Genomic DNA, 13,643 nt, shown 5'->3' on the forward strand with positions numbered 1-13,643 from the left:
TTATAATATGTTAAAAATAATTGAAAACAAGTGTCAATTTATTTTATTTACAAAGGATTTATTCTGTAAACGTATTACGTATTTTTTGCGCCAATATTTGATTCGTTGGTTATAGAGATTTCTATACTTTATTAGTCGTAATATTAACATAAATTTCAGAATCTATTCTCAAAAAAACAAAAAAAAAACAAAATTCAAACGTTTGAAACAATTTATCGTAGCTTTGCGATATAAGGTGTTTTGTGACCAACTGCTTATTTTTATAATCTTAAATATATAAATTTAAAAACAAAACACTTGTTTGAGACCACTTTGGAGTTTATTAATGATAACACGTATAGTTTCGAGAACAGTAGAGGTTCTCAAAACATAACATCACATTAATAAACATTAACATTAACTCCAAAATGGTCTTACAAATAAAATATATATATATATATATATATATATATATATATATATATATATATATATATATATATATATATGTATATATATATATATATATATATATATATATATATATATATATATATATATATATATATATATATATATATTTATATATATATATATATATATATATATATATATATATATATATATATATATATATATATATATATATATATATATATATATATATATATATATAATATACCTGCATATATTTCTATGCATTTAAGTTCATTGTAATCAAGTTTTTATCAATTACACCATGTGTTCACACCTAGTCGAAATAAGGTTAAAATATTTTCTGTTGGTGTAATAATTATTAGATTTTTTAATGGAGATTGTTCAATTTTATTGTCCGTTGCTTTAACAGTTACACAATGTCAGTATAAAAGTAAAAATAAATATTCTTGGATAATGCTTGGACCCAGAAAAGAACATTATTTAGTATGGAAAGGGATTTTGCACCGCTACTGAAAAATTACCCTTAGATTAATTTTGTATAATCCAATAAATAAAAACATGTTTTAAATATATATATATATATATATATATATATATATATATATATATATATATATATATATATATATATATATATATATATATATATATATATATATATATATATATATATATATATATATATATATATATATATATATATATATATATATATATATATATATATATATATAAATATATATATATATATAAATATATATATATATATATATATATATATATATATATATATATATATATATATATATATATATATATATATATATATATATATATATATATATATATATATATATATATATATATATATATATATATATATATATATATATATATATATATATATATATATATATATATACATATCCAAACATGTTTGAAAGGAGTATAAAGGATGGAATTTAAAGTTAAATGTATTTCATTTTTTCCTTTTAATTACAAGTTTCATATTTTTATTAGGTTAAAATGGTGTAAATTTATAATCACATTAAGTACGACTAGTATTTTTTGTAGTTTTATTGATTTAAAAAAAAAATAATATGTGACAATTTGAACTGGAATATTAAATAAAAGATATATATTTTATAACAGGCGATAGAAAAGTCATTACATTGATTTGTTTGACCTGTTATATGCAAATGGAAATTTTGTGTGTTGGTATTCCTATTAGTTGCTTCATAGTGTATTTAAATTATAAACACTTTAAATATTTATTTTAAAAGACTAAGTACTATAAAACATGTATCTACACATCAAATTGCAAGTATTTCATTTTTATGTTATATTTATTACTTGCTTTAAAAAAACAAGCTTTCCTAAATAAGTGTAATTAAAAGTGTTTTTCAGTTTTTCACATAAAAATGTGATTTTATATAACTTGAATGATTTTAATTTTATGTCCACGTTTTTGATATGACTATAAATTGATTATTTCGATAAGTAAAACACCATTTTTTTACTCCCCTTAAGATATGATTTCAAATTCATGCTGATATTTATTAAAGCAGATACAGTGCTGCTTTTTACATTTATTAATAAGTCCAATCGATACCAAATGTTAGTATTTACTCACAGCAATTATAATTTTATTTTGTCACATTATTTGTCTAAGAAGTATTATGTCACCAAATTAACATCCATAGCTTCTTTGTAAACCTCTAAATATTCTTATTTTACATCACCGTTATTAGAGTCTAAAGGGGCTGTTGTTCATGACTCTTCGATTAGTTTGCTTTCGAAAGCACATCTCGAACTCTATAGATTTGATCAAAGTTGTGTAAACAAGCGATATAATATGGATATATTATAGTTAGCTCGAGTAAGTTTGATACGAAGTGATCAATGTTCTGTCAGAACTGAATAGTAATGAGCCAAATATCACCAACAATGAATGAAATCATCCCGACGAGAGGAGTGTTACTACGTAGCTACATTCCTCTCGGAAACTTTAATTATATTTAGTTTATTAACAAACCATATTAACCTTTCACTTGCTTTCAATCATATTCAAATAGATACATTTCATTACTTCTTTAACAACATTATAATTTAATCATTTAAATTTTACTCGGTAAACATCACTATTTATTAAAATATATTTTGATACGTGTTTCGATGCATTCAACATCATTGTCAAACATCGTTATGTTAATGTTAAATCACCGGCTAGAACTCTCTAGAAGGGTGAAAAACCATGAAAAATAAGTAAAATAATAATCATGTTGAATGAATCGAAACGTGTAACAAAGGATTTTAATAAATTGGGATGTTAACTATGTAAAAATTAATTTAAAAGGTGAATGAGATAAACAAACTGTAATGATAATGATGTAAAATGAATCGAGGTACAAACGTATCGTTATAGATTTTAATAAATAGTAATATTTACCAAGTTTAATTTTTTTTATCAATAATACCATAAAGTGACCAAATTAAAAAGTGTCACAAAACATATTTGTTATAAATGAACATATTGATTAAGTGGGAAAGTTAATTCAAATGAAGTTTTTGAACAAAAATATTTCGCAAAAATTGTCTAAGAGTACAAATTTTCTTGTTAGGATGATTTCCAGTTCCACGTTCATATGTATGTAGTTACCATATTTAAAAAAAAATGTGATTCGATTTTTTCCAGTCTATCAGATCTTCTGAAATCGTTACCATCCCCTCGTCTTATTTTTTGAAACCCTCAATTCTTCTTTCTTATTCTTTGAAGTCGATTTTTTCTCGGTGTCTAAGATATGATGCAGGAGTTCCTCTTACCGCCAGAGTGCCTTTCCCTAATCTGCTGGAGATGGGCCAGTTGCGCCGGGGTGGGGACCGCGGCGGCCGGCGGGGGGGCGCCGGGCGGAGGGGGCGGCAGCGACTGCCTGCGGCGCCGCCTCAGCGCCGGGCTGAGGTTGTACTTGACCTTGGCTTGCGTGAGAAGTTCCTTGAACACCTGAGTGACGTTTGTGCCGTCCTTGGCAGACGCCTCCACGAAGCCGTTCTCCCAGTCGACTGTGACTACGGACTCGGTTGTATCGTAATCCATCTGTAACAAAAAAGTCACTTGTATCATACAAGGTGATTTGGTCGGGGTTGTGGACGTCTGTGTACCGGCCAACGTCGAGTCGGAATCGGATCTAGCTGACTAATTGAACTAAACACTAATCCCTTTCACTGCCTACACTGGGGTACTTCTAGAAAATTTTGTGATGGACTTACAATCTTGTATTAATTTAGATTGGCAGTGACAGGTATATTGAAAGCTTTTAAATGTAAATTCACAGTAAAATCGGGATACAATTTTATATTGTTTCTCATTTTCAATAAATTTCGCAAGTTAGTTAAAAAAATTCTTAGCAAGAACAGATCTGTCAGGAAGTCTAGATGCTTCTGTATCAGATCTGGGCATGCGGTGGGACAGCTTTCAATAATGTATCATACTATGTAGGTATCCTTCTAGACTCGATACTCAACCCGTGGTCCGCGGGCTACATGCGGCCCACCAAGCTTTTATGTGCGGCCCTAAGCGCATTTATTATCAGGAGTGTGATTTTTTAAATCATTAACACAAGTAACACCCGAAGAAAATTGTCACTATGGTCCATATCAGATGGAGTATAAGAATGTTGCTATTACACAGGCTAGATTTATTCCAAAAACAAATATTTTACAGACAAAAGTACACGCGTGAATAATTTTGTTGTGGAACAGTATGCTGATAAGCGATATGTACTATTATTATTTTGTTTTCTAAAGGAAATGGTGTTTCATAATTTTTTTCATACCAGTATAGTGTTGCGTAACATATTTTTTTTAAAAAATTTAATGGTTTTATACAGCGAAACAATAGAAAACATTTCACAAAATTTATTCCGAAAATTTTTCAAAAGCTTTTTATCTTATTATCGCTGGAAACAGCATTAACATCGAAATTCTTTAATTTTTAAGGTTAAAAACAAGAAAACAATGAGTATGCAAAAAGAACTCCACCGACAATACACACAAGGTGGCTTGGTAGGTCTCTGCAAATTTTTTATTATTTTTTCAATTTTTTTTAACAAATGTATTAAATTTATTGTTAATAAAAAAGAATAGTTTCACACAAAAAAGGTAAAACAATAAATTGAATCTGAGGTTCTTACCTAGCTTTTACAAACTTGAATTACTTTTATGGTAATTTAATAAACCTGCAGATTACCAACTTATCGCGAAAGAACTTTTCTTTATCTTTCTGAATCCGTAGCAAAGGTTTTGCCGAATTTCGATCAACTCTTCAAGTAAGGTTTATTAGCCGGATAAAGAAAATGAGTACGCAAATAGGTTTCTTGAGAATAATAACGAGAATTTAATTCCATTGAGTGAATGCTCGAGCAATTTAAGTCTTAACTGAAAACGCACAATAACAATTTTAAATAATAATTACAACAGAATAAGTTTTGTGCAAAATTTACATGCAAATGTGAAATTGGAAATGTGAAATTGTTCGCTTGGAATTAAGCCGTTGGCTTTGTCTTAAAAATTTAACGTAGTAAAACAACAACTTAATAGTTTTTTTCGCTTTTATTTTATTTGGCCAGTGACTGGGTCTCGTCGTTACCGACATCATCAGACTGCGTCATCAGTCAATGGTTAAATAAAGCCAAACTTGGTCACTGGTAAAATAAAATAAAAGTGTAAAAATAATCTGATTATTGTTTTATTGAATTAAATGCAGTTCCACTAAGAAATACTTTTGTGAGTTAAAATGGTTATGTAAATAATACTAATTTTTGTATTAATTTTTAAATCAAACGCGGATTTTTTTGTGTCTACTAAGTTATATTTTATTAACAAAGACACATAAAAAACTAATATTGTGACAATTGCTTCTCCTAGTTATGGCATTTTCAAATGAATGTGAAGATCAAATGGACTGAGGGTCCTTGTAGCTATTCAATTCTAAGTGAATAAAATACAACTAAGTGGACTCAAAATCTGTGTTTGATTTAAAAATTAATACATAAATTAAAATGGAGTTCTACTTATTAAACGCCAAATCAATAAATAAATAATACTAACCTCTCTGGAATTATCTGCAAGATCCAATTTGTTCCCTACGATCACTATAGGAACTGCAGTACTAGCCTTCGTTTCATGAATTTGATCTCTGATCATTCTGACTTCTTCGAATGTCGACTGATCCGTGACATCATAAACGAGGATGAAGGCGTCCGCGGAAGAAATGGACAAGGCCCTCATCGCTGGGAACTCGAAGGCTCCAGAAGTGTCCAGGATGTCGAGAGTCAGTTGGACTCCTTGCACGGAGAAGTCGCCGTGGTGCATCTCCTCGACGGTTCTCTTGTACTTGGGAGAGAAAGTGTTGTAGAGAAACCTGGCTATGATTGAGGACTTGCCAACTTTTGCAGACCCCATGACGACTATTTTGTGCCTGACGTTATTGGATGCCAGATTTCCACTGCTTGAATTTGTGTCTTCTGTCCTGTCATTCCTGTGAACACAGAAAACATAATTTTGACATCTCAACATAGATAAAAAAGAATATGGAAATCTGAGAATTTACAGGGTTTACGACGTGTAAAAGCCTGGTTAAGTGATCTCTTTACACACGTGTAATATTCATTCTACTTTTGATTTTTTTGAAGTCATACATATCGTAGTCGTACAGGAGAAAGTGACCAAGTGCATTTGTTTACAAAAACGTGAAACTTGACTATTTGATATCTTACCAGCTTAATTTTGCCCTGAAAAAATTCCAAAGCGATTTTAAACTTGGAAGTATAATATATTGACTTGTTAAAAATGACAAACTACATTGATGTTTATTTTCTTGCCAAAGAAAAGTGAGTTAAATGGCCCTCCTGAACTTTTTATATTTTGTTAGTTGGTCACTTTCTCCTATACGACTACGATATGTATATGACCAATCTCATGACGTTCCATGATAAAGTTCCATAACAAAAGCCATCTTATGATTGAATTTAGAAAGCCATTTTATTTGTATTCAGGATCCAACCCAATATTAAGTTACACACTAGGAAATGCCTGAAGGCCTGATTTTTTTATGCAGCTTGTACTTGAGCATTTATTATATTCTTATAATTAAAAAGTATTTTTTAAATAGGAAAAAAAAACTTCCTTATGTGTTCGGGAATTATACAGCTTTACATTTTAAAAAGTAAATAATAAACAATAAGTACATTAACAATAATAAACATAACATTACATTAATAAAAAAGTTACATTGATAAAAATAAAACCAATTAAACAATTCCACATTTATGTTATAATAACTTTTAAAAACAATTTTACAATTAAATTAGAATTTTTACTAAAGTAGAAATTTGTGAACATAGATTTTCTCAACTGGAGAAACCATTTTGCATTAATTGATTCGGTAGTCAGTTTGTGGAAACATCAATCCGTTTTAAATTTGAATTTTACAAAGCAAATACCACTTTAACGAATAGTGGTATTAACCTAGAAAAATTTGAATTAAAATAGAGAAACCATGCTTTAAACTCACATAACGTACATGGAATGTACATTATTCTGAATGGGAACGAAGGACAGAACAAAGAAAGTCAAAAGAGCATGTAATACTGACTTATGATTGGTGCGCCTGTCATCTTCCGGTTCCTCCTTGAGGAAGGAAGGCTGCAGGCTGAACCTCCTCCGGAACTGGTGGCGCCCCTTCATGCCTGAAGCGGAAGTGTGCGCGGGGGACATGCGCGGGGTACAGAGCTCACTTCACCCACCCTTTGTAGAGACCTGATTAGAGATCTGGCCTCTTACTGTTCGCGATATCAGTAGAGCACTCTAACTGGTATTTTAATCCACAAATTTATTTTTTAAGTTAACCGTTTTCAACTTACATCTTTTAGTGAATGTACTTAATTTTTAAAATCACATTTTTATTATCTGTCAACGATTTAGAAATTTCCAAAAAAGCCTGTTGGAGTTTTCCTGAAACAAAAGAAAAATATAATTTATACTTGAAGCGCTAACTTTGTGATTTTCCATTTTTTAAATAAAATGTAACTATGTTTTAAAATCACTATAAATATTTAATTATAACTTAATTATTATGTCTACCAGTTTTGAAGCTAACCGCTTCTTTATCAAGTATTAATTAGTCTTGATAAAGAAGCGGTTAACTTCGTACCGGTAGACATTATAATTAAGTTGAAATAAAATATATATAGTGATTTTAAATGAAAGTTGCATTTTAATTATAAAAAGAAAAATATTTTGTAAGTTCAAACTTAAAAGTTTATTAGTTTAAAGAGTAACAAACTACAACTGATAATTACAGTTTTAAATAAGCATGGAAAAATTAAGCTAGAAGTTTAAAAAAATAATGAGCGAATAAAGCAAAGTTAAACTAATTTATACGGTGAATGTGGTTGGTAAAAGAAACAGCTTGACATGATCAAGTATTTTAAATACTTCAAAAAGGTCGTGTCGGGTGTTGGAATAATCGGAGCATAATGTATGAGGAGATGCATTAATGTGAATATTGTTTGCATAGGCAGATTGGTGTGGCGTTCTTTTCTCTCTGCCTACCTCTGCGGGGAAGCGGCATGATGGCTTGTTATCCAGTTAATGAACTATAAACCGTACAAAACAAACTACTGACCCTTTTCCGTATCCAATGGTGCATAGGACACTGCATCAAATCGATGCAATGTTAATTTGGTCGTTACTTATATGAAGGCAAAGTGATTAGTCCGGCGCTTCAGGTGCCAGTCCAAGAAACGAAAAATAAATATTCGAGTAAAAAATCACTTGATGAATGATAAGGAGAGTCATGAAAAATCACTTTTATTTATGTTGACGCCTCTGGAAATCGAACCCGGGAGCATGGTAGTCAAATAATTAATCACTACAGTATGAAAACGGTCCCAAAGTAATAAAAGTCTGTGAAAATATTATGTTGTAACGCCGCCATCTAACGGACAGGATTTCTAGACCGTATATCATAAAATATGAAAATTAACAAGCTCTCAATTTAACCTTTTTGTATGATATGATTTTTATGAAGCTTTAATAGCTATAATAGTAAAATAAAATTACCCATTAAAAGAAATTTAACTGACGTATCTCTTTTCACGCTCCTGATATTTTTGTTAAATTAGAAGTTTAATTTTAAAGTTGTATAATGTAAATATAGGTTTTCTACTCCCGTTCTTGAGAAAATACATATAAACTTAAATGAATTTTCTCTATCTCAAGAGGCGATTTATTTACAATTCTATTACTGCGATCGCTTTTCCTTCCTTTCGAAGAAAAACATTTGTCATCGTTGATTACTTTCCAGGATGCCGAAGAAAGTTCGACACTTAGGACAAACATAACATCGCAGTGAAACGCTTAAAGGAGGTGACAAAAAATATCTATCGATTACGATGAAAAAACAAAAGGATATCTTCCAAAAAAGAGTGGGTAATATCCTTTTTCTAGTGATAGAAAAATGTCCCCGAGGAAGTCATAAATAATGCTTAACATAAATCTTTGCTGACTGTTTGAGGTTTTTGTGTGAATTCGGGACATTTTTCTTAAAGAGCATTAGATTATTGAATTTTTGAGATATCATTGTCGATTCTAAAATAATAAAATAAATATATTTATCTATGATAAAAGAAGATAGACGTTTTCAGTCCAAAAATATTTTTCACGTTAAATTTCATGAAAAAAATCTCAACCATTTTCATGCTTCGAAAATCATGTAAATCAAATACTGCTATATTATAATTACTTCATAACTGAATTTGACTGGAGCCATACAAATTTTCGTAGATGAATCCTGATTCATACGTGCCTCATATAAATGCAAATTGTTCTCGTAGATAAAATCAGAATGAGACAATTTCCATACAAAATCATCTCTTTGAAAATGGTTCATTATTCTCCTATTTTTATTTCGCTTTATTTAATTTGATTAAGAAAACACTTTTAAAAATACATTTTACTTTTTAAAAAATGTAAAAAAAAGTGTGCTTTTAAAGAAAGATATATCTTATTTCATTTATATATTTGGCAGTCACCTTATGCTAAAAATCAATCCATTTTAAATTTAAGTTTTACTATGTTAATACCACTTTTTCTTAATATTGATATATCCATTTAATTTTTGTACTAATTGTTAAATCGAACACAGATTTCTTGAGTCTACTAAGTTGTATTTTATCGTCTCAATATATATATATATATATATATATATATATATATATATATATATATATATGTATATATATATATATATATATATATATATATATATATATATATATATATATTTATATATATATATATATATATATATATATATATATATATATATATATATATATATATATATATATATATATATATATATATATATATATATATATATATATATATATATATCCATTTAATGTTTTTTTAATGGAAAGATTGCAAGGCTATGATAAGCGTATCGTCGATGAGATTAAGAAATGCGTGTTAAGATGATTTGAGTAAGAAGAATGAACGAGGCAAGGATATAACAAATTAAAGTCAGTAAAATGGTTAAAAGTAGAGGTTGAGAAAGGGTGAGGAAAACTTGCCATGGTTAAAGAAAAAATTTCAACATTGGCGTAAAGTACATCAAATACTTGAAAGTGGATAGGTCTGAAGTAGGGTAATCGCCAACAATACAGTATTTTTTAGTATGCCGAGGAAATGTTTACAACAATACAAAAAAATATATTAAGTTTCTCAAAAAAAAATACTTCCTTCTCCCGAACTAAGTAGGTACTTGCGTTTGGTAATAATAATAGTAATACAGCTACAATTATTAAAATATTATACCTCGTTTTGTGCCGGAATGTCGGAAGAAGAATGCCCCGATATAACGTAATTGTTTGGAAACGAATCAATCCATCAACAGTTGATGTATTGTCAATTTATTTTCTAATGTAAATATTTTTATTGTATGAATACTCATTTACGTAAAAGATAATTATTTACCGTGTAAACAATTCTAAAATGCAAGTCCTTAAGGCCCAGATCTCTAGCGCTCAAATCAAAATGCATAGAGCCGCGCTCATACTTTTTTGTTTTTTAGAATATATATAGAAATAATACTGTTATATTTATTGTTTTAATTCCTTACTTTTAAATAAGTCTTTTCTTTTCAAAATCATAAAACAATTTTTTCAATGCAAAAACGATGTTTTAAGAATAAAATCATTTACGTAAAGTGTTACCTGGTTTTAGAGAAAATAAAGTTGCGATTTAACAAAAACTTGGTATTTACGTTTAAGCGGTTCCTTCTTTAACTTTTATTTCGTAAAACATAACGCATTAAAGAGTAACATTAATATCATTAAAGGAGCTATCACTGTATTATATTTTTGAGTATGTTAAATGGAGAGAAAAAAGTTTTAATGAACAAATCCGTGATATGAATGTGCTTTGTATTTTTTTAAAGATACGAGCATATACAAAAATTTATTCCGATTCGCAATCCCTAACCGGTAGAAAATGTTTAAATTCTGAATTGTTTTTAATATTTCAAACAAAATATTTGTAACATGACCGGTTGATTTATTGTAAACAATATATTAGCAAACATAATACGCCTCACCTTATTGTATACAGACGATTTCCCTTAAGGGTAGGATAAGCAGCCATTATGTAAGATTAATAGAATATTTAAAGTGTTTACTCTTAGCCTACAGATTTTGTTTACCTGTGGTGAAACACGTTCTTCGTAAACAAGCAAACATGAAGCTGATTTGTATTATTTACGCTGTAATGATTACACTGATCGTAATAGACTCAAAGTCATAATTTGACTTTTAGTCTATTAATTTAATATTTTGCTGTGATAACAAATATGCATAACATTTTTTTATGAATACGGTTTTGTTAAGTGATAATTTTGATATAATTTACCTACATTACTTAATCAAAATTACATTTTAATTTTGAACGGTTTATTCGGATTCTGTTTAACAAAAAAAACTTTCTAATTCGTCACGCAGGTCTCAAATAAATGGACGTGATTCACATTAAAGGCGCCTGGAGATTATCAAGTTTGCTAGATTTGTATTGACAGACCTGTTGTATATTTGATATATTTATTAAAATCTATCTTCTTTTTTTCCCAACTCCATCACAACTTCGTCTTCGTGGACTGTTGAGGTCTCCTCATTATCAGGTTTTAGATCCTTCTGTCATGGTCAACGACACCTAGGCCATGCCTTCGAATCATATTTTCTTCCTGCAGCAACCTTAAATTTTTTGGTCTTACTCTAGATGTCTTTCTAGGAAGATCCATGGCAATTGCCTGGTTCACAATATGATCAGGTTCTCTGCGTTCTATATGCCCATACTATCTCAATTGGCTATACTCTACCTGACTTTTGATGTCTGTTACATCGAAGTTTTGTTTTTATACTCGGCTTTATTGTAATAAAGCAAATAAAAAAACAGTCACAGTTATCTATTTAACAAAATGACTAGTGAAAATTAACCGTGATTAATCTCAAAAAAATTAATGCTTTTAGATATATCAAAATCAAACAACATTTTAGTCGCGATGTTTATTTCCCCGGATATCGCTTACAAAAATATCCCTTATTCGTTTAAAAAAAATTGTTTGAAACAAACAAGGGAAAAAAACTGGTTGAATACAAAAAGGAATAAATAATGAAAAACGAAATCATAGAAAATATAAAGAAGGGAAATTGAAATAAAGAAAACGAGAAGAATCATGAAATAAAATGTAACAATAACATTTACAACATTTTGAGTGTGTCCAAATACTTGTTCACAAAATCTGGATTATCTCCAATTACAGGAGTTATTTTCATATTATTTTTTGACATCTCATCAAAGATGAAGAAGAATATGGAAGTCTGGGCATTTACGGGGCTGACGACCGTCATCGGCTGGTTTAAGTGGCCACTTTACACACGTGTAACATTCACCAATTCTACCCATTTTTGACAACCACACTACTCAAATTCTTGGAAGTTCTACATATATATATGAACCAATTTAGAAAGCTTAAAAAAATGATAAAAATGAAAATGGTATTTTCTGGCGTTTCTCATGTATGTGATTATAATCCAGGATTCGGACCTCACATACTAATAAAAGAGTTTCTGCTTAATAAAAAAGCTTCTTTACATCTCACCAATAGATGTCTCTAGTGAAGTTCTAGTGATTCAAGAACAAGGTTTCTAAATTGGTTCATATATATATGTAGAACTTCCAAGAATTTGAGTAGTGTGGTTGTCAATAATGGGTAGAATTGGTGAATGTTACACGTGTGTAAAGTGGCCACTTAAACCAGCCGATGACGGTCGTCAGCCCCGTAAATGCCCAGACTTCCATATTCATCTTCATCTTTTATGAGATGTCAAAAAATAATAAAACAATAACATGCCAAACCAATTATTAAGCTACCGGAAAGGTAATAATAACGTTTTTGACTAGAATAAACGAATATTTAATAAGAATAATTACAAATAATAAAATAAGATGAGTTCCATAGTTTATTTATGTTGAAATCAATGACTACGCAAAGTACACTAGCAAACATTAAAGAATTCGGTTTCTAGAAGTAAATCCGGCAGGAATTTATTTCCTTTGAAATGATCATTATTTTTTAAAACGATTTTTCTTTCTTTTATCTAGAAAAAAAGCTCAATAAAAACACATAAAAAGCTCTGAAGGGTTATTAATAAAAAGTTACTTTTGTATACCAAAAAATATAAAATAATGATTACAATAGGGTTGAAAACTTAAATTGAAAAATGATCTAACTTCAACATAAATATTTTTCACAATATGCTCATACGATTTAAGTTTAGAACTGATATTTTTTGGTAAAACTGCATTTCATAAAATAAAATAACATACATACAATTTTTTTCATTCATTTTGTCAGAAACATTATATAAAATCATGGTTATCAACCCCTGCCTGGTTGTGTATATAACAATAGTTTTGAGTTTTATAACATAGAATTAACGTCGTTACTGACCTTAACAGTCTGTTAATGTCGGTTACGACGAAAGCCGGTCACTGGTCAAATAAAATGTACATTGAAAAAACCATATACTTTTTGTTATTTTATTTCAAATGTTGTTATTGTTGTTGATTTGTTTTACGTCTACGTTTTTATTTTATTTTAGCCAGCTAGT

At 29.0% G+C, this 13,643-nt stretch overlaps 1 protein-coding gene across 1 annotated transcript in view; it reads right to left on the reverse strand.

Moving 5' to 3' along the window:
- Positions 1–2,875: 2,875 nt before the first annotated feature.
- LOC148301692 (ras-related protein Rap-2b-like) overlaps positions 2,876–13,643 on the reverse strand; it is a 53,400-nt gene continuing 42,632 nt past the window's right edge. Inside the window, exons 2-4 of the mRNA XM_088272860.1 lie at positions 7,070–7,428; positions 5,524–5,953; positions 2,876–3,511 (exon numbers count right to left, since the gene is read on the reverse strand). Of these exons, the coding sequence (XP_088128986.1) occupies positions 3,212–3,511; positions 5,524–5,953; positions 7,070–7,191 (852 nt within the window). The 5' untranslated portion in view covers positions 7,192–7,428 and the 3' untranslated portion in view covers positions 2,876–3,211. The remainder of the gene's footprint in view (positions 3,512–5,523; positions 5,954–7,069; positions 7,429–13,643) is intronic.

The sequence above is a fragment of the Brachycentrus maculatus genome, unplaced genomic scaffold (assembly GCF_059751285.1).
Source record: "Brachycentrus maculatus isolate JH-2025_06_01 unplaced genomic scaffold, ASM5975128v1 h1tg000528l, whole genome shotgun sequence".
Taxonomy (NCBI): domain Eukaryota; kingdom Metazoa; phylum Arthropoda; class Insecta; order Trichoptera; family Brachycentridae; genus Brachycentrus; species Brachycentrus maculatus.